The sequence below is a fragment of the Neofelis nebulosa genome, chromosome 15, assembly GCF_028018385.1.
Source record: "Neofelis nebulosa isolate mNeoNeb1 chromosome 15, mNeoNeb1.pri, whole genome shotgun sequence".
NCBI lineage: Eukaryota > Metazoa > Chordata > Mammalia > Carnivora > Felidae > Neofelis > Neofelis nebulosa.
Genome location: NC_080796.1, coordinates 62228293 through 62251775, shown reverse-complemented (window position 1 = coordinate 62251775; position 23483 = coordinate 62228293). Strand labels below are relative to the sequence as shown.

The 23483-nt window shown below is 36.6% G+C and overlaps 1 protein-coding gene across 1 annotated transcript in view; it reads right to left on the bottom strand.

The window, feature by feature from the left end:
• Window positions 1–3080: 3080 nt before the first annotated feature.
• Window positions 3081–23483, bottom strand: part of RRP15 (ribosomal RNA processing 15 homolog) — a 39527-nt gene continuing 19124 nt past the window's right edge. The window contains exon 5 of the mRNA XM_058701640.1: window positions 3081–3590. Within this exon, the coding sequence (XP_058557623.1) occupies window positions 3447–3590 (144 nt within the window). The 3' untranslated portion in view covers window positions 3081–3446. The remainder of the gene's footprint in view (window positions 3591–23483) is intronic.

Below are 23483 nucleotides of genomic sequence, written 5' to 3'. Positions count from 1 at the left end.
ACACACACGCTTCTCCTTAAGAAATTACAAAGGTTGGGTGTCCAAACACTTCACTTTGGCTCAGGTCATGATCTCACAGTTCGTGGGTTCGAGCCCCATGTGGGGTTGTGAACGACAGTGCAGAGCCTCCTTGGGATTCTCTCCTCTCTCAAAATAAATAAATAAACTTAAAAAAATTACAAAGGTCCAAAAATGTACCTACTCATTTTTCAAATGTTTGGTTTTAAAAGTGAAATCAGATCTACATACTAAACACAATAGTAGTACTCTGAAGTCATTAAAAAGACTGAAAAAATAAAACCTACATCCCATTTCCCTTCAGACTCTTTATTTAGCACATATATTTATTAAAATCTATCATAAAAATAACAAAAAATAAGTAAAGATAAATAGTGAGCAAAACAATTATCCAAAGGTTGTGAAAGTATCACCTTATTTATTTGACCTTCTCCTCTCTCTTCTATAGAAATACTTATGCTCTTTGGAGATTCCTTTTCAGGCATGGCCTAGGCTTTACAATTCCTTCAACTCCTTAGCAACACAATTTATATCTTCAGTCTGTCTATGTTTCTGTTCACACTTCAACCTCAGGACGTCTCTGCTACTATATGTTTAACTAGGACATCTTCAGGCATCCGTGAACTGTAATCGGATGGCTTGGTAATGAAGTACTGTACTCTCATGGCCTGAAGACCGGCACAGGGGGCAGGATTCGTTGGTGGCCACTGATTATTAAGTATATTCATAAACGCAAAACACAGTGATTAAAAGCGTCCTAAGAGGTTTTCCAGAATATAAACATTCCCTTTTCACTCCCTTGTAAAACACACCAAATATTTTAAAGAACTTGGACTTAGCCTCAAATAAACCTTCCAGAACCTCCTAGTGAGTCATTTTTGGCTCTGAGTACTGAAGGTGAGCCTTTGAACTAGCCCATCTAAAGGGTTCCGAGGTATGCTTTTCAATGAGAACCATGCTTGATCTATGTAGAATTCTAGGGAAGTTGAAAATAAATCCAGTACTCCAACTCCAAACTACAGCGCTAAACTACTAAGTTTTTTCGGTCTGAAACACGTATTAATTTTGACTTGGAGATTTCAATGCCTAAAAACAATTACTGACCAATACTAAACTACCCTAAAGATTGAGGGCATTCACCGCAGCCATCTAAATATCTGGATAAGGGGATAATACCTAGTTACAAGTTATCTGGTTACTATTTTTCATATAGTCTTTCTAAACAAAAAAACCTTTTTATTATTATTGTATTCTAAATAGCTAACAAAAACACAATCCAAGTGTTGTTATATTTGGATAAATTGGGGGTGGGGGTACACAAGTGCAATTCTTTTTCTTTTCCCTCCTTAACTCGAAGACAATATAGGAAGATGGGAAAAATGCAGACTTATCTGGCTGATGTGAGAACTTAAATGTTGTAAGTAAAGTACTTAGGGTAAAGATGACAGAGCTAGAATGTTTAAAATATTCATCTCCAGATACATACTTAATTTCTAAAGCAACAGGCTGACACTTGGATTTACATTCACATACGATGATATTCTGGCTACACTTTGTACAGCCAAGAGGCACCATTACTGTGTATCAAACATCCCATCTTTAGGACAGAAATCATTTCACATACTGTGAATATGCTTCACAGCCTTCTGAGAGAAGAGATAAAATTTTTTCTTACACTGGCAACTCATTTTTATTTTGGGATAAAATAATTTCCAGAAGAAGAAAATTTGCATATATTCTTTCTTACTTTCAGCTAAAAAATCTTGACAAATTTTTAAAATTAAACCAAAAACCCTAAGTGTATGTTTCAAAAGTGTTTTCGTAAATGAAAAGTGGTCTGCCCACTTCTATCACCCAAACGTCCTATTTAGAAGAAGTTCTGCACAGTTTTCATATGCTCCAGAATACGATTAGTAGCAAAAAAGAAGTATAGCCTTTAATTTTAGGGAGGAAAAAAGCTTTTAACTGCTGCAGAGAATTTTCTTTTCCAAAATTAGGTATGCATTAGGTTATGATAAAATACTTATCTGTGTTATGTCGTGATATTTAGCACTCTTAATTACTATGGAGGAGTACTTGTCCACATTTATTTAAATTATCCTGACCAAATGGTAGTTCTATAATTTAATAAGACATTAAAGTTCAAAAGTTGGGATAATTACAAAAATGCATTTTGAGCTTTGCTGGTTTAATCACTTGATCTTAGGTGGACACCTTCCTTCATGCTGACGAATACCAGGCCACGGACTAATTTAACCTTAGATACCTAATACCTGTGACACTCAAATGGCTTTGAAAATATCAGTATCTCTGCTCCAGCATAATTTTGAGGTGAGGATGCAGGTATTTGCAAATGAGAAGGGAATCATTTTATTATGGAAAAATGGAGAAATTTATTATGGAAAAATGATTCACTAAATAATTCCTCCACAAGCTTTACATCTTAGGCCCAGTCTCACAGAAATTTTGGAATGCTATTCAACAGTCTTACTTTCTCTTTTCTTTTTGTTTAACAGCTAGATACTAAGTCGCCCAATGTAATCACTTTTAAGGCAACAATAAAGACCTGAATCTCCAACCCCATAGAGGATTCTGAAGCAGACTGCCAGCAGTCTAACTGCCATTTCACTGGTTTCAGTCAGACCATAAAAGAGAACTTAAGCTAACCCAAAAACAGGGAAAAGGGGGTGGGGGAGCTAAAACACGTCAAATATGCTTTCTAAGAAATTAGGCCTCACCGCGTAAGTTAAACATGAGAATTTCCGCCCCAGTAAGTCTCTCACACAAAAATAACCTAACACTTAAGATAAATCTAAACCATTATATATGTATTACTCAGCATATAAAGGGCCATAATATAAAAGTAAAGATTTGGTGTGCTCCTTAAATCTTACTAACCAGAAGATCTAAAAATGAAATCATCACCCTGAATCAGAAATACTGTATCACTTTAAATGTCACTACACGGGTTTTCTCAATAGCTCACCCAAACCAATACCCCAAATCCACCCCCTGCTGCAAACACACACACACAGGTCTAAGAAGTTGGAAAGCTGAAACATACTTCAAGGAGTTCATTTTTAATTATGAAGAGTACTGTATTTCTAGAAACTAGTGAAACTGGAACAAAACACCAATGTCCAGACCAGCGTGTAAAACTTATAATGTCCTGGCAAATTGTGCCATCTCGCCGATCAATAAGGAACACTTCTTTTCACAAATGTTTTGAGCAACAATGCTTAAAAGTATACACAGTCCGAAAACCTAATTTTCACAAAGTTTTCATGAAAAGGAAAAACACCAAGTTGGTAATAGTAAAAGTCTTCTGGATTTCTTACAAATTTTAGCTTTATAAATGTCCAACTCAGAGAGCATGAGGTATTTTTCTAGGAAAAATACGACGACGGTATATGCGTTTCCTCTACAGCCTATGTGTCGGAGTCGCTTCCAGACCCCGGTCTGCTGTTATCCGCGCCATCACTTTCTTTGTCCCAGTCTTTCATGGACGCTCCCATCATGAAATCATCTCGTAGGATTGTCCATCCAGGGCCCTCTTCTGATTTCCCTTCAGTCTGAAGGCAATTACAGAACCAAAATATCAAAAGGCAATTTAATTATAAGGAAATAATAAAACCCAAGCTACAAAACAAACTTATCAACACTTACTTTTACAATAGGAATGAAAACAAGACAAATTATAGACTGATTTAATTTATATACTACAATATATGCATAAATATGTAATAGAGCTATACGTTAGTATTTTAACCCCATAAAGGAACAATGAAAGCAAAATAATTTTTTTTGCAGGGGGAGGGAATATAGTAAAATCTAGGTTTATTGCCAATTTTTTAAAATCTGGCAATCAAAACCAACAAATATTATTTAACATTCAGTGACTATTAGAAAAATGTTGGCAAATTATTTTAAAACAAACAGAAATTTAACAAAGGCTTCTAACCCCCCAAAACAAGAAATAAAAGGAAAAGTAACTTGGTTCTGTGCTAGATTTTTATAGATGTTATCTCATTTAACACTTGATAAAAATTTGAACCAAATGTTCTTTATTTAAGTTATGATCTCATTGCCTGACCTAATTATGTAATCAAAAGACTAATCACATGCTAAAATGATAAATAACTGAAGCAGGCAATAAACATAATAGGTAGTCAATTCATTTTGCTTATTTACAGGATTTACGTACAACTGTATGACAGCCTAAGAATTACAGCCTTTCATTTCATGGTACAACAGTACCACCTTGTGGTATTAATTAAGTAATACAATATATGCGGAACTCAAGCTCTGGGATTTCTTTCCTTCATTCCACAAACATTTACTGAAAACTGTGTATCAAGCACTGTTCTTCATGTTGGAAATACACTGATGAACAAAACAAAGTCCCTGTCTTCCTGGAGCTAACAGTCTATGCCTTTCTATTCATACCATTTACAAAAATACACAATGTTGGAAAAATCTCCCTAAACATGTAAGAACCCAGGATATTTGGTTAGAAAATAGTGTTATCTTGCCTGTTTCCGATTCTGTGTCTCCCTCTCTCTCTGCCCCTCCCCCGTTCATGCTCTGTCTCTCTCTGTCCCAAAAATAAATAAAAAATGTTGAAAAAAAAAAAAAAATTAAAAAAAAAAAAAGGGGCGCCTGGGTGGCGCAGTCGGTTAAGCGTCCGACTTCAGCCAGGTCACGATCTCGCGGTCCGTGAGTTCGAGCCCCGCGTCAGGCTCTGGGCTGATGGCTCGGAGCCTGGAGCCTGTTTCCGATTCTGTGTCTCCCTCTCTCTCTGCCCCTCCCCCGTTCATGCTCTGTCTCTCTCTGTCCCAAAAATAAATAAAAAATGTTGAAAAAAAAAAAAAATTTAAAAAAAGAAAATAGTGTTATCTTTATTGGGGCTATGCAATTTTTAAGAGAAAAGATATTAAAGACATTTTCTAGGTTACAAGAGACTACTTATCTAATTCTGAAGCTACCTTTTATTTTAAAAAACACAGCCCTGAAACAGTCACTCCATTTAGGGGGGAAAAAAAAAAAAGAAAGAAAAGGACACTATTACAAACCAGAAAACATGTCCTACTGGATTACTCGTGTCTTCCTGGGATCAAAGAATCAAGCAGAGCTTGTACCCAAATATAATGGGAAGACTGGAGAGCATATAAATAAATGTGAGCAAAAATTTCAGAATTGACTTAGTATGTCAAAAGGCATACTTGTACTATAATTTAACCAACGTAAAGAACAAAAAATATCTGTGCTGGTTAAAACCAACAGTAAAGCAGTTCTAAAGGCTCTCCTGCCACACCCATAGGGGAGCAATCAAGTAAGAAGGAAATCTGTAACTCTCCTCATGGACTATGCTATCACCTTCCCATCCCTCGTTTCTACAATATCAAACCTACTTTCCTAAAAACTATTTTTGCTTCTGTTAGATTAAGTTACTTAACCGGAAAAAAGGCTATTTTTATTTTCTTTGCTTCAACTGAAGTTTTGTTTGCTAATCTCCTCACCTTAACTACGAGAAAGAGTTGTTCCCATGAAGGGACCCACTTTGACACAACAATTAAAACACCTCCCTGCCAAATTAATCATTCAGTTTTCAAGTAAATTCTAAAAAATGTATGCTTCCTGGTATAGCCACATGCAAGTTACTGACTAGTAAAGACTTACCCTGACGTTGACGTTCGTGTTTACGTATAAATATGCAATCTCAACGGTAAGCTTCCGTGTTCAGACAAATGCACCCAACATGCTATCAACATGTTACCAACCAGAAGGCAGATCCCACATGACTGAGCTCAATCCAGACTTTCCTACACGAGAGCTCATCCTGACAGCCAACTTCTGCTGGACTGAGTTACTCCTCCACCAGGTGGTGCCACTAAAGCTCTTAGCACCTGAAGAAATGAGGGAGGCAGGAAGGGTGGGAAGGGACAAAGCCTCAAACCCGTAGTTCAGAAAGAAAGAAACAATAGTGGACCAAAGGAAAGGACTCCTTAATTAAAATGTTGAGACCATGCTTGTCTTGAAAGACAATTATGTGAACATGTATTTTAGGCAAGGAGAACAACAACAATAAATTCAAAGCATCTCTCAATTGATCAATTTGAAAAATAACAATGAGGTAAAGCTTTACTGGGGAATTCTGGTGGTACTGTTTTGTTTTTTAAGCATTCAGTATCATCTATATCAGTAATTTTCCAAGTGTGGTCCCCAGACCAGCAGCATTAGCATCAGTATCACTCGTTAGAAATTGAAAACCTCAGACCCCACTCCAAGTCTACTGACTCAGAAACTAGAGGTTGGAGCCTGCAGTCTCTTTCATAAGCCATCCGGTGCTTCTGACACTTGCTAAAGTCTGAGAATCACCAGTCTATAAAGAACAAATATTTCTTAGTGAGTTTCACTCACTGCTACAAAACCAAGTACACTTTATAGCTAGAGAGAAAAGATTTTAAGTTTTGGAAATCCAATGTTAGACACATCACTGGATATTTTATAAATTGCCATCATTCAAGATTTCATATTACAGTTGTATTTTTATTCTGTGAAGCAAAAATATGGAGAGAAAAAAAAACCCAGACAATAGAAAACTCAGTATAAACAAGTATGGGTTAATACATTTTAAAAACAGACTTTTTCCTATAGTATCTGTCATGATGGCAGTTCAAGAAAGAAAACTCTGTCTTAAAAACAAAAGGAGAACCCTTTACTCTCTATGCCTACACTTGCTAAAGAAATACACAGCAAGAAAAAAGGCAGGGGGGGCACATAAGGGGATAGTTTGAACAGAAACAACCAGTCTTGCTCAACTGCAAAACTCAATAAAACAACAGAAGAGTGATTTGTTGTTTTGAAGATATAATCCACAAGGAGAAGGTCCAAACAGACAACAGCAACACAATTTTAGAAGGTGGAAGCAAGACGGACTACCCCGGCAAACCCAAGAAAGCTGACTCCTAACACTGCAATTGTCAAGCTGCAACCAACTCAGTTTACACTGTAGGATCTTCAAAAACCAACCAACCAACCAACAAAACCCCCAGGAACTGGCATTGACTGGATACTTTCGGAAGTGAGGGTAGGAATGGAAGGATCAAGATAAAGAGAACTGGGCAAACGTGATGTTGAGAGAGAATCAGATCTCTGGATCTCCTCCCAGTCTCACACAAGCTTGGTGGAAGACTGTTCAACCTCTGGAGAGGTCACAGGTGGGCACAGATGAAGGCACATGTACATACCAGAAACAGGGGATTCAGTTATATCCCCTGCCCTCCAATAATGAGTCCCAGCCCCCTTCTCACATTGGGCTCCTGAAATACTGGGAGGCAGACCCTTTCCTTCAGACAGAAGATCAGGAAGGTTCTAGAGAAAATCTAGCCAGTTGCTAATAAATAATCGAGAGAATGTTATACTAAAGTTCATGTTACATGGGTAACACCCACATGGTTCAGAACTTCAATCGCCTCTGGGATTATTTGTTCTAATCATGAATAGACATTTTAGGATTATCAGAAAGAAAACAGAGTATAACAAACACAAATGTTTCGAAAGCAACTTGTAGGAAAGCAACACTATTCAGAGAGAAGAAAGTTTAGGGGAAAATACCATTAATATCCTCAAAGTTAGGAGATTACAGTGCACCCACAAAACAAAAGTAGTTTGCTATTTAAAAAGAAACATTAAGAGAATAACAAAGACCTTGAAATTAAAAATGTGATGGAAGAAATAAAAAATGAATACAAGGGTGAGAAGATAAAAGTGAGGAAAATAGTGTAAAAAGAAAAAAAGTAGTGGAAAACAGGAGGATGAGTTCAGGGGGTTCAACATACAAAATAACAATTATACAGAAAGAATGCCAAAAAGGAGGGGAGGAAAATCAATGAAACACTTCCAGAAAAATTTCCCAAAAGTAAAGGACACACATTTCCAGAACGAAAAGAGCCTTCCTGAAGGTCCAAAATACAAAAGAAAAACCAAGCCACATCAAGGTCATCTGTAAAATTTCAGAATTATAGATACTAAAAGAATATCCTATAAGCTTTCAGAAGGAAAACAAGTCACATACTTAGGGATGATCAGGAATCAAAATAGATACAGATCTTCCTATAGCAATCCTGGATGCAGGAAAGAGACAAATTCTTTCAAAATGCTGAAGGAAAATAAATTCCAATTTAAAATTTGATACCTAGATACATTGTTATTCAAGTATGAGGACAGAACAGAGGTACTTTCAGACATACAAGTTACCCAAAAGTTTACTTCTAGTAGTTCTCAGGAAACTACTGAGAATGTCCTCCACAAAAAGGTGGGGTAAACCAAGAAGAGAAAGACACAGGATAGAAAAACTAGGAGATCCAACACAGGAAGAAGAAGAGAAACTGCAGGATGAGAGAAAATGGAGACTCCAGAATGGTAACTAAGCATCAGGCAGACAATCTGGAGCATGACCATCATTTTAACCTGACAAAAACATGGAGGATATGCTTTATCAAAACAGTGGGAGTAAACCAAGAAAGAAGAAGGAATGAGATCCAGGAAATATGGAATCCAATCCAGAAAACTCCAAGGATCACAGAAAACTTAAGTCCCAGGATGACAACTGTGAAGCAGCTTCAGAGCGCAATCAGCCTAGAGAAAGAACGGAAGACTCCAGGAGAGAATATCTCAAAGAAAATAATTAAAATAGATGTATTACCTGAGGTAAATGGATTATGAAAACCTAAACTAAGAAAGTTACATACGAAGACCAAGACAATTATTAACTTCAGGAAAAAACAGAAAAGAAACGAGTTAAGAAAAGAGATGTGTATTCAATGCAATTCCAATCAAAATTGCACCAAGCATTCTTCTTGAAGCTAGAACAAGCAATCCTAAAATTTGTATGGAATCACAAAAGACCCCGAATAGCCAAAGTAATTTTGAAGAAGACCAAAGCGGGAGGCATCACAATCCCAGACGTTAGCCTCTACTACAAAGCTGTAATCATCAAGATAGTATGGTATTGGCACAAAAACATACACATAGACCAATGGAATAGAATAGAAACCCCAGAACTAGACCCACAAACGTATGGCCAACTAATCTCTGACAAAGCAGGAAAGAATATCCAATGGAAAAAAGACATTCTCTTTAACAAATGGTGCTGGGAGAACTGGACAGCAACATGCAGAATGAAACTAGACCACTTTCTTACACCATTCACAAAAATAAACTCAAAATGGATGAAGGACCTGAATGTGAGACAGGAAACCATCAAAACCCTAGAGGAGAAAGCAGGAAAAAACCTCTCTGACCTCAGCTGCAGCAATTTCTTACTTGACACAAAGGCAAGGGAATTAAAAGCAAAAATGAACTATTGGGACCTCATGAAGATAAAAACCTTCTGCACTGCAAAGGAAACAATCAGCAAAACTAAAAGGCAACCCGATGGAATGGGAAAAGATATTTGCAAATGACATATCAGACAAGGGGCTAGTTTCCAAAATCTATAAAGAACTCACCAAACTCCACACCCGAAAAACAAATAATCCAGTGAAGAAATGGGCAGAACACATGATAAAGAAGACATCCAGATGGCCAACAGGCACATGAAAAGATGCTCAACGTCACTCCTCATCAGGGAAATACAAATCAAAACCACAATGAGATATCACCTCACGCCAGTCAGAGTGGCTAAAATGAACAAATCAGGAGACTACAGATGCTGGAGAGGATGTGGAGAAACGGGAACCCTCTTGCACTGTTGGTGGGAATGCAAATTGGTGCAGCCGCTCTGGAAAACAGTGTGGAGGTTCCTCAAAAAATTAAAAATAGATCTACCCTAATGATCCAGCAATAGCACTGCTAGGAATTTACCCAACGGTTACAGGAGTGCTGATGCATAGGGGCACTTGTACCCCAATGTTTATAGCAGCACTTTCAACAATAGCCAAATTATGGAAGGAGCCTAAATGTCCATCAACTGATGAATGGATAAAGAAATTGTGGTTTATATACACAATGGAATACTATGCGGCAACGAGAAAGAATGAAATATGGCCTTTTGTAGCAACATGGATGGAACTGGAGAGTGTGATGCTAAGTGAAATAAGTCATACAGAGAAAGACAGATACCATATGTTTTCACTCTTATGTGGATCCTGAGAAACTTAACAGAAGACCATTGGGGAGGGGAAGGGAAAAAAAAAAAAAGAGAGAGAGAGGGAAGGAGCCAAACCATAAAAGACTCTTAAAAACTGAGAATAAACTGAGGGTTGATTGAGGGTGGGAGGGAGGGGAGGGTTAGGAGGGCACCTATTGGGAGGAGCACTGGGTGTTGTATGGAAACCAATTTGACAATAAATTTCATATTAAAAAAAAAAAAAAAAAAAGAATACAGAGATGTGTAAAAGCCAATATAACAGCTAAAGGAGTAACAAGTGGTTGCCCTAGGGTAGGAGTCGTAGAAAGTAGGCAGAAGGAGGCAGAAAACTGTTTTATAATAAATAACCCTTTTGGCAAAATGAGGCCTTTTAAACCACATGGATAAGTAAAAATTAATTTAAACAGAAAAAAACAGGACAGCAAGAAAGGAGAAAACGAACTATCCCTCAATCATTTTCACAAATAGAAGTTTTACAAGCCTCCGCTAAGATCTTTCCCAAAAATCTCCCCTAAGGCACCCTCTGGTTTTATTAACCATATGATTCTGTTTTCCTTTCCAACTTTTTCAAATGAAAAAAAAATATTAAAAACATGAATTATACTAGGAAGCTATTATATGCCGGACAGCTTACATAATATTGCCTTTTTTCTAAGTCTCTTAAGATTCCTAGCCAGACAGCGATTGTCTTTCTCACATCTTCTATAAGGAAGTTAAGGCTCAAAGAAGTGAAGCAACTTACTCAAATTCAGTTAATAAATGGCTGAGTCAATACTCAAACCAAAATCTAGGATTCCAAGTCCAAGCTCTGTCTGTAATGCTATACTGCTGTACAACTTAATTGATAACAACTCTCTATATTACCATATCACCTGTTATAACCTATACATTACATAGTAGGATAAGTACTAAAATACACTGAAAATGCCATCTATAAAAGTCAAAACTTGGGAAAATTATCTTACACAATAGATTTACATACTGTCAATTTACTTTTTTTTTTCCATAAAGATGATCTGCCATTAAGTATAAAAAATTCCTGAATATCTAGAGCATCCACAAAGAAAAGATGCATCAGAGATAAATATAAGAAAATAAGGACGCCAAGGGAAATCCTGTATGTGTCATTCATTGGAAAAACTTGCCTAAAGTGATTTGTAAGTAGATTTCATTATGTGTTAAGACGACATGAGAATTAGGTTTTTCGTTTGTTTTTGTTTTTTTGCTTATAAAACAGAGGTAGAGGTAATCTGATGCATTATTTTCACACCAGGAATGAAAACCAAAGAGTTCTGGATTTGAATCACAGTGAACTATTGATTACAACACTGAAAATCAGAGGGTTTAGACATCTAGGACTTGAAAGAAATTAAAGATAATTCCCTTAACCTTGGTATATAGTGCATATCTATATGTATTCACTATACTATATATATTCACTACATATATACGTATATATTTACTATCATCAGATGGACATTGTATTAACATTAAACATATAGACTGGAAGGATCAAAATTTAGCAGCTTGTAAAGCCTGTCAGTGTTGCTGCACGCAGTACTAATTCAATAACCAAAAGCAACCTACGAGATAACTCTCTGGGCCTACATCAGCTGAAAAGGAGAACTGATTAAATGCAAAAACTTAATGAAAACCACATGACACAAGGAAACAAAATAGTCCCTTCTCTCATTGGCCTGGTTTTATACAAATATTTAATCAAGATCATACAGAAGCAGTCTGTGTCAATTTTGATGATGACAACCCTTAAAAACGTTAATCAGCTTCCATTTCAAGGTTCAAACATACATTGGCAGCTAATGAAAAGAAAACTGAAAACAGAGGTTTGGAATTATTCATTAGTCTAATACCAAATAATTAAGAGCTTAACCTCATTTCAATTTTGAAGCGGAAAATTAAAGTCAAATCCTAAAACAATAAACAGTATAATCACATCTATATTTAGCAATCAGCAATAGTTGTGATTTCCTTGCTTTCCCTGAGAAGAAAGTTCAGTTTTCATTTTAATTTAGTTTCACCTAAATTAAAAAAGGTTCTTAACACACTGGCTAAATTCACCTTAATACCTTTGTTGTTGCAAATTTTTTGTAAGCTGTTTATAGCTGTAGTTAGTAATGTCCTGATTACTGACTACCACTTATCCAAAAGTTCTGCTGGAGAAATGAAGGATATATGGGAGATCCCCGACACGAAAGATATACTCTGGCAGAAATTAACAAAAGTGAAATACAGCCCCAAATGTTTATCATTTGGATAAGGACATCAATGATTTTCTCATCATGTCAGATATTAAAACATCCCACTAACCATAAAGGATTGGAAATTTCATCATGAAGCATTAAAATTTTCAATCTAGAAGGTGTAACAGTTCTAGTGGAGTCAAGCCTCAACTTTTCTCTGATTCTCAAAGAATTTTTTATAAGCAATTTCTAATTGTCTTGACCAATTTGTGCCTTCTTCATTCCTTCACAAACTTATTTTAATTCGCCTTAACTATATTACTAGAATGGTATTCCAGGCAACAAGCCCATTTGTGCTTTGTTTTTGTTAACTATTATATAGCTTCCAGGTTCTTGTACAGTTTACAAATTTAAACAGGTCACTAATAAAATCCAAGCAAACTAGAAAAGATCAAGATGCTAAAAACTATGTCACCTTTAGGTACAGTCCAAGCACATGTTAAATGTATAAAAGTTCTCTAAGAAAACCTAATTCTGTGTAGCTTGCCAAGAATTCAGGACTCCTGTTCCTTAAAAAAAAGTTTCTTTGATGCAGTTTTTTTTTTCATTCTGCTGCATTCTTTTTTATTTTAATTTCATTTGCTGCCCTTGGTTTTACTATGTACGCAATACATATGCCTTTGCTCAAAGTGATTCTATTTGGTGGCTTCTATTCTAAATTGCTATCTAAACACCTCACTTCAGAGTTAAATCTGAGAAAACATCCATGCAATGGAGCTTCTCCTCATTGTTTATAATATCTTAACAATTGTTAAGTTGAAGTTGACTAAACTGCCAGGAAGACAAATGTTTAACACCTCAAGGAGCCTTTTTGACACAAGTGCTCTATGTATTTTTAGACTCAGGAGCTTGAAACATTCAGAATACACTCTGCCGATTAGTCTCTTAAAGCCCATTCTTTTACCAGCTATGCTACATAGTACATAGATGAGAATTCAGATTTATAAACTAATTAGGAAAGCCTAGTATTCATCTAGAAAACAGACACTGATGTATCATAAATTTGTTAAAAGGTTTAAGTGAGAAAACACTGTAAAAGTTCTTTGTAAAACTATGAAATATAAAGAAAAGTAAGTAATATCTACTAGAAATATGCACACTCCCAATCTACCTACTGAAATCAACAAAAGATTTAAAAATATATGGACAGTCCTCACTCAAACTCCCGGAAAAGCATGTGATTCTGGGTCTGTAATCTAAGAGCTTATTGTCCCAGAAACCAAGAAAGTATGCCAAGAAAAATGAGGTCATGTCAGAACGGCACAAGAAGCTAGTTTGCACTGGTTCTCATTGTTACATTTGTGAATTTAAACATCAAAAGAAGCATAATGATACTAAAATACTGAAAAACTAGACACTCATTCTTATGTCTGTGATATTAAACAAAGGCAAAGAAAAAAGGTGGGGGCGGGGAGAAGGTTCACTTGCTTCTACTGGAAATGACAGTTAAGCCAACACCTTACTCTGGAAAGCAATAATTAAAAGGAAAGGAACGTTAACCCTCATCTTTTGGAACTTAAAACATATTCCTAAAAAAGTAAGTAGAAATAAATGAGAAAATCACCATTCTGCAAATTCCAGTAACATACCTGTTTTAAGCAGGGGTCATCAATTGGCGCTAAAAGACAAAAGATAGATGGGGAAAGGTATATTTGCTCCTTTCATATTATTCATCCCCAGAAATTACTCTCTAACTGTAGAGGGGAAAATGCACCTTTAATAAGGAAAAATTTATTACCACTTGAACCAAATGAAACAGGACCATCACTAATATGGGACATTCTGATAATCTGGCTCCTGATGTGACAGCATACTAACTATACATTTAAGTATCACACCTATGAAACAGTTATGCCAAAAAAAGTTTAACTTAAATCCTGACCTTTGGTCCTAACTTTCCACTTACAGTGAAAGGGCACAGAGGAGAAAGCTGAAAGACATGATGTGACAGACAGATTTAGAACCTGGATTCCTTGTTCAAGACACCTGGTTTAGTTATAAATGAAACTTCTGAATTGTATGATATATGAATTTTATCCCAATAAAGCTGTGAAAAAGAGAGAATTTCTAGGACAGTATGGGTATTACCTTCAAATAATCACCCCAAACAAACAAAAACTAGACGGGGATAAAGACAGGCAGATAGCTCTATAAAACAAACACACAGACAAGTGTCAACAAATTTAGAACCTCGTGAGAGAAATACTGGTCTTTCTTTACTTTCTTCCTGTTTGAAAGTTTCCATAAAGTAATAGGGGGGAAAAAAGATTCTAAAATTTCTATTAGGCAAACAGTGATTAAATACAGAATGCATTTGATATCCAGTAAATTTTAATTAATTCCTTGATAAAAGAATAGAAAGTCAAGTCTAACAGTAAACTTATGAAGAATTCCTTAAACGAGTTTAATGAGTTTGTTTTATAATTCTGAAATGTTCTACCATGGTAATATTTTTATCTTCCTTAACAATTCAGTTAAGCGTCTGACTTCAGCTCAGGTCACCATCTCACAGTTCAAGAGTTTGAGCCCCGCATGTTAGGCTCTGCGCTGACAGCTTGGAGCCTAGAACCTGCTTCAGAGTCTGTGTCTCCCCTCTTTCTGCCTCTCCCCTGCTCGTGCTCGCTCTCAAAAATGAATAGACATTAAAATTGTTTTTTTTTAAACCTATCAGTCTGCATGTGCTGCTACCCATCCAACAAAAGGGATGTGAGACCCAGGGAAAAAAACAGACTGCAAACCATCTCTCCCATCATCCTCCTTCTGGGCTGGGGCTGCGGTGGGGGTGGGGGAGGGACCATGTTGCTCACTAGCCAGACCCACCTCTTCTAGCTCATTTAGGTGAGAGAGGGGAGGACACAGTTTTCAGTTCTGCTTCTAAACAGAAGTATCTCAAATCTTCTTAAGTGGCAGGCACAAATGACTGAAATGATTCTGGGGCAATACAGACGAAGTTTTAATCCAGATTCTACCAATTACTATCAATGTGACCTGGGGCAAGTCACTTAATATTTCAGATTTGGGGTTTCTCACCTCTAAAATGAGAATTCCAGTACTTCTTCAAATGGTAATTATATAAAAACCACTTTCAGTACCTGGAACAAAACAAACACTAACAAGCCCCCTCCTGGTCCCTCTACCACCTTTCCTACTTAGTAATGCCCCTAATCATCACATATATGAACAGAATCCCCAACTAGGGACATGTGTAATCTTCTAATGATGTTCACAGTGTTCACAAAGATGAGAGCCTTCAAATACCATAGGACGAAAACACCCGTTTAGAAACCAAACTTTCCTTGGCAAGAAAAATCTTGTCAGTAACAGAGTTAGCTTAAGCATAGCTTAAAATGTGGAAGAAAAAGTAGACAAATTTCTAGGTCCTCAAAACCGAGTTTTATTATTTTGTAAGAATTATACATTACTAGAGTAGATACACTTAAAATGAGAGAGAACTTTCCAAATCTAAACATAATTTTTATTAAATTATTGGATAATTCAAAAATTCATAAGCAGTAACAGTTTCTTTTCAAATTGGTTTCCAACTGAAATTCATTTTTGACTACTATCTGTTAGGAAAAATAAGAAGTAAATACAAGGAACACAAAATTTAAAGAAAGACTGCCAGCATTTCTTTAAGCACTGTTCTAAGCACTTTACCTACACTAACTCAGTTGACTCTCTGTTATCTCTAGGAGATGTTTACTACTACTAGAATGATTATCTTAAACACACAAGAAACCTGAGGCATGGTTTGGGTAAGTAATGCATACACAGTAAATGGCAGACCAAAGGGTTTCAACCCAGGCAGTCAGGTTCCAGGCCTTTGCTACCATCTAATTCGTCATGCATCCCCATAAACATTCTCAGCTGCCTACAACTCAAAACAAAAAAACAAAACAAACAAAAAAGCCAAATCGAACCCTAAAACAAAAACCCCCAACAAACCCATAGATGATTTTCAGCAAGAAACAGCAAAATATTCTTTAGATTTTTAAAAATGCACCATCTAAGGGTAAGCATGTAGCATAAGACTCCCCATGCACAGGACAATTAAAAATTAAAAAAAGCTTCAACCTCGCCGATGCAAATCCTAAACAAGCATCCACTTCAACTTCAAATAGAACATTTCTTAAAACAGGGCCAGGAGACATATGGCACCGTTAGTAATTTTTACTTTAATGGTAACTAAAGATTTCTACACAAGCTACGTAATTAGTTCTTTTCTTCCCTCATACCCATACATCCCCCATGTGAAAATGCTGCTCGTACCACTGTGCCAAACATAAGTTCGCTTTGATTACAACTGCTGTCCAAATCTGAAACCACACTACATTCAAGCTAAACAGCCTATTTTAAAAGGAGTTGAGAAACTGGCTTTAAGCTGTTCCCATCAACAGCAATATGTACAATCATGCTCATTCTCATTTCAAACTTTGGAGTCTCTCTTTTGTCTAAACTCTCATCTATTTAGGCATTTTCAGTAAACAAACATGAAGCTGAATTATTTACAAAGTTAGCATTCCACACATTCCAGCCGGGGCTGCTTTCATGTGCAAGTAAAACACTGTTGCCGTGTGATGCGGGGGCAATTTAAGGACAGCATCCTTCTCTATCAGCTTGCCTGCCTTCCATTCCCCCAAGAAATTAAATCCTAAAAACTTCTGGGGGACCACCTAGGGAGCTGGTGAGGGGTCCCTCCATTCCTAGGTTTCTTACTTCAAAAGCAGGAATTTAGTAGGTCTCTGAACCAGTTTTAACAGAATACAGCAGTGCAGAGTCTAGGTCTAAGTTACTAAGATTCCAAAGAAGCCAGGTATTTGAAAAGTATTCCCATCACTAATTACCTAGCTATGAAGGCAATGTGACTGCCATTAATGACAAATGTATGAGAGAAACAGTCCCCAAACTTACCTCTGTGTTTGACATGTCAAGTGTTCGTATCACAAAAATCAGGAAAAAAAAAAAAAAAAAAAAGAACAAAAACAAAACCTTTTCTCCCCCAGTAATTTTTTCTCCAAGGGACTTTTTTATAGAAATTTGTTGTCCAGCCATCACAAAGAAAATTACATTTTAACAAAAAACTAGCTAACATTTTCCCTTACTATAACAAGAATTATTGTCGTGGCTTCATCATAAACATAGGTGAACGTGATATATTGGCAACTTCGAATAAATGAAAACCACACAAGTGTGTAATTCAAGAGTTTGAGTCCCATACAGTCAGCCAATGCTTTCCTGTAACAGCAGCCAATATATTATTCTTTTAAGATTCACAGACTTAAAATTAATCATATACATAGTTGCTTCAGGCCCACCTTTAAGGAAATAGACCCTTAAATTCTAAGAAATTTGACTAAATTTAGTCAACTTTTCAAGAAACGAGCAAAAGGAATAACCACAAATTTGGAGAGTATGTGAAAAAAAATAACAGCTCCAGATTATTAAAATCTTGACTATTCAATATATTGGGAAAGCACAACACTCTAGATAGGTACGTGTTCTGAATGCAGGAAGGAAAGAGATATTCCCTAAGGGATTAAAACTTAAAGTTTTAATGAAAACCTTTCTTATACAAAATGTAAATTTTGTTGCTTCCTTAAACAGAGCGTCCTCAATACAATCTTTAAAAACCACTCAGGGTCAAAATCAAGGAGTCAATGTGCCTTCTCACATGTTGGTATGTGGCTGATATGGGGTTTCATTTATTTGGTTCAAGAGTGGGATCTTTAGGTCCTGGATTATAGAACTCTCTCCAAATAACTGACAATTCTTTAAACCTAAAACATTTAAACCTAATCATGTGAAAAACTCTCTAAAGTACAGTAGGCATCTTCCCCGACTAGGTAAACGGCTTCAGTTGTTCTTAAAATTTCAGGGCCCTAGAGAGACATACCGGACTCATGAATTTCTGCAACGAGGGGCCTCAAGGTCCATTGCTATTCTGGCTGTCTGCTCCTCTGTGCTCATGTTTCCTGCACTAAGCCAGCGCTCTCCCTACACTTCCTGTTTTTAACCTGCTCTGTAGGGTCATTCTTCTCATTCTGACTACAACCTGGAGCAGACTTCGTCCCATAAAAGTCTTCAGCTCTAGAGGGGAGGGTGGGAGGGGAATGGGTGAAACTGGAGGTGGGATTAAAAAGCCCACTTCTCGTGATGAGCACCGGGTGATGTATGGAAGTGCTGATTCGCTCTATTGTACATGGAAAGCTAATAGAATACTGTATGTTAACTACACTGGAATTTAAAATACAATAAAGTAAATAAATAAAGGCTTCATCTCTCAAAGATGTTCCACCTTTTATAGTTTTGATTTTGTGAAGCAGTCACCACTTTTGAATCTCCCAAGGCATAAACCTCATGGTCCTCACAACTGTCCCGAATCAGGTCAGTCCCAAATCAAGTCAACCTATTCCTCGAAACTACCTCTCCAACCTGGCTCCTCTCTTCCGCCAACCCCCACCTCACTACACCTTAGTTCAGGTCTCCCTCTTGCTTTATGGCAACAGCCAGCCACCGGCTGGTCTTCTGACAGTCTTTCCACCCTTCAGCCTTCTCTTCCTTACAAAGAATCAAATCCGATCAGGTTGCTTACTGATGAAAATTTACAGCTGGCTCCCAAATCCCTACGGAATAAAGTCCAAATTCCCTAACAGAAGACAGAAGACTTAAAAATCTGACCCCAACCTACTTCTTCAGAATCCCTTTTTCGGCTTCCCACCCATCAGCAAACACCCTGCACTTCCAACCTCTATGAAAGAAAAAAAGAGGAAAGAATGGAAATTATAAAGGATGTGAAAAATTGGAGAACTGGTAGGCTTTCTTCCCCCATAGTAGCACGATGACTGCCAGTTGCTTTTCCTTGGATTACTACTGCTGAAAATGTCTATTCATTATGACTTCATTCTTTGACACTTATTTCACTTCTTTTCAATGTTTTCAAAGACGCTGTTTCAATATAGACTAGTTTCAACAGCATTGAACACTGGCTCTAATTTATGACTTTTTAAATGAAATTCTTTAGCTTACAGGTAAACATTTCAACAGAAATACCACTCACTGGTGCTTCCTTTCCTGTTATCATCAGAATTCACATCACAGAAAGGAAAATGCTTCTTCAGATACTCAAAGCAGCTTTATCTACAGACTAGTTAGTCCAATGAATAACTAGTGCCTTCGCTATGCTTGCTTCTTGACATTTTAAAATTATTTAAAAGCTAAGTGTCCTGTATTCTCTGGAAGCACATTCCTCTTGAGAGTCCTGTTTTCTGTGAACATCCTCCCATCATCATTTTTCTGACTTCCAAACCTTCTAATTTCATAAGCAACATATCACGTGTATTGCCTGGAACACTTGTTTAAACAATTTGCAAATGGCTTCTCTTCTTGCTTCCTTATAAGATGTCTGGTGGACTGATTTATCCCAAAGAACCAAACCTCCACTGAATTTAACACTCAGTACCTTACCCAAAATTTCTACCGTTTGGATAAGAATCCGTCTTTTCTTAGGTTCCCTCACTTCCACTAACAGTGTTCTTTCTCATGGCCCTATCTCAGAAAAATATACATGAAATAAAAACAAAAAACAAAAATTATCTAAGTCTCTACTATTGATTTAACAAGAATTTTTGTGACATGACATGCTAGTGAATCAAGAAAACACTGGGCATTACTGAGAAGTAGACATAGGGCGCTGAAGTCACAAACACAAGTGACTTACTTCTGCACATAAGCTTTGTAATATAAGGAATTTAAAAGAAAAAAAAATAGATGCTACATTTGTAAATGACAGAGATGTAATCTACATTTATTACATGTACATGTAAATCTACATTGATTAAAGTGATGGATATGCACTGTACAAATGGCCTGAGTTAACATAATGAAAAAGATGTGCAATTGTTATTAAGAAAAAAAAGTTAACCCTTTCATATGTAACAGAAGAAACAACTCATTTGTTTAACAGATGAAAAATACTTAGAATACTACTTACCCTAAGTTCTACTGAATGCTTTTTGATTTACAGATATTAGCTGTTATCTCTTCTAAAATGAGCCCATCAAGTACCTTTTTGTTTTACTTTGCAGGATCCAGGCTCAGCTCCAAGAAATAAAGTATAGTAATTAAGGACTCAAATGTAATTTAATATATCAGTTTGACATCTTTTAACTTATGTCTTTTCAAACTCCCTTGCCCTAAAAATGATCTTTAAAAAGCAATTATACCTTTTTGGCTTCTAAGGAAGGCTTTCCCAGAAAGCCTTTACTCCAGAAATAATGACGGCATATAATAAAATTAAGAAAAAACAGATTTAAAAAATTCAAGGGCAACAATATTCTCCAAGTCAGCGGAATCAGAAGATTAAAAATACCTTGATAAATAGCTAATGATATGAAAGGCAGTCTTTGGAACATATAAAAAATATGCTCCTATCTAGAAATCAAAAGCCTTTGAAAAAGATTATGGTTTTCAACCATTAACAAGCAGACTTTTAACAGTTAAAGTTGTAACTCACAAAAATAATAAATATAAAAATATAAAATGAAATAAATCAAATGTAGATGTATGCTGCATAATACAAATGACCCTTCAAACAGATTTAAAGGAAGGTCACAGCTATGTGACGGTAAAGAGATGATTTACTAATTCTGCTTATCAGATTAAAAAACAAAATCAATACACTATATATATATATATTTTAAATCATACCCTCTCTTTTCTTTATTTTCTAAGAAACGTTAACCACACACAGGCCAGAGCATGAATTTAGATATCTAAAGATCCTAAAAGGAATATGGGATGTTCATAAAGCTTGCCTCCAAGAAGATGCAGACCCAGAAAAATGCAGGAAATGCGCATATCTGCTTTACATGGACATTTTCCCCTCCATAAGGTTAAAACTTTAGAAAAATGTTTATAAACAAGTAGTTTTTAAATAATCCACTTCAAAACATTAACAAATCTCTATTATCAGAGCGCCTGGGTAGCTCAGTCAGTTGAGCATCCGACTTCAGCTCGGGTCATTATCTCACAGCTCCTGAGTTCGAGCCCCACATTGAGCCCCACACTGGGCTCTGTGCTGACAGCTCAGATTCGGTGCCTGCTTCAGATTCAGAGTCTCTCTCTCTCTCTGCCCCTCCCCCACTCACTGTCTCTCTCAAAAATAAAAATAAACAAAAATTTTTAAAATTTTCTATTATCAAATATTTAAAGATTTACTGTTAGTGAAATATTTTTACAATTAATTTTTTTTGTTTACTTTTTAAAAAGTTTTTATTCTATTTTTTGACAGTGCATACGTGTGCAAGTGGAGAAGGGGCAGAAAAAGAGGGAGAGAGAACGCCAAGCAGGCTGTCAGCACAGAGCCCAACATGGGGCTTGAACTCATGGGGCTTGAACTCACGAACTGTGAGATCATGACCTGAGCTGAAACCAAGAGTTAGATACTTAACCGACTGAGCGACCCAGGCACCCCTTAAAATTAAAGACTACCAAGAATTCCATCAAAGCAACAGGAAGTTACAAGATTAACCTCTTTGCTTTTAAAATAAAAAGGAAATCTTCCAATTAAATAGCAGACATGTATTTATCTCTAATTCTTATGGAAAGCCAACTAAAATCAAAAGTATTAAAGTTATAAACAAACAAGGAAACAACACAGAAGGGGAAATAATTATAGACACAATATGCCAACAAGTTTTGGGGTATAAATGAAAACTGGATAGAGTAGTGGTAACCAATTAGAAAGAAGAAAAAGCTAACGTTTAAGTGACAAATTGGATCCATGCTTAGGAACTGGACACGAGGGGGCAAGTGGAGGTGAGACGGTGTGATAAAAATACAAGATTGGCTGACAGTCTGTGTTAAGAAGCAGTTGGGCTTCTAAGTTCCCTCCCTGGCTGATGGAGGCTGGTGACAGACCCTAACATGGACAGGTAGTTTAGTCTCTGAAGATACGGAACCAGAAAAGTCTTGAACTCAGGAACACTGATTAACACAGGAGACTGTACTGAACAAGTCTACATACTGAATGCTGTCTGCCTTGTGGGCCACATCACCTCCATCTCTGCCTCTGTGGTTACTTTGCCTCCTCCTACTTCTGTCTGGCAAATCTCCCCTGTGCATCTCTTGTAAGGATACTTAACACTGGATTTAGAACCCACCCAGACAATTCAGAATGATCTCTTCACCTCAAGATCCTTAAGTTAATTATATCTGCAAAGACCCCTTTTCTAAATAAAGTACATTCACAGGTTCTGGGAATCAGAACATGGACTTATCATTTAAGGAGCCACCATGCCACCCACTACATATAATCAGCCAACACATCAGCCCAAGTTCTAAGTGTTTCTGAAGAATAAAATAAAGCAAAACAAAACAAAAACAAACGCACTCCTAATGTATGTTCGTATAATGGATCCAATCTCTAGTTTATATTATTATAATTCTATCCGGCTTTCTTAACATGAAACTGCTGGCTTTTTTTTGTTTTTGAACATAAGACTTTAATGCCACAACTACGAATAACAGGACAGGGTTAAGGAACTGAAGACATAAAGAACGTATTTCCAGACTGGTATTCTGATAGATAGCTGCCAGTGAACGCAGTTTATACATGGACTGACTCTAAATTTTAAAGATTTCATAACATTAGGAATACAGGATGAAAAGCCTGGGTTCCGACCCATTATGCCCAGGAAAGGGACAATGAGAACTTTCACAAAAGCTCTTCTGTTAAGACTGAGAAGGGAAGGGGCATCTATTAGGAAAATGTGCAACAGCAATAGCAATGGTGCTAAGAAAAGGCAAAATATGAGAAAAAACGGAAAATCTTATTTTTTACTTAATTAATATCCTCCTTTATCCATTTCATTAATCTATTTCTAATTTCTGAATAGCATTTTGGCCCACCATTCCCACCTTTAACTTGTCTCCTTCTCTTCAACTGTTTTAAAATCCACCCATTTTGGGGCACCTGGGTGGCTCAGTCAAGCGTCTGACTCTTGATATCAGCTCAGGTGATGACCTCACAGTTTGCAGGATCGAGCCCCGCG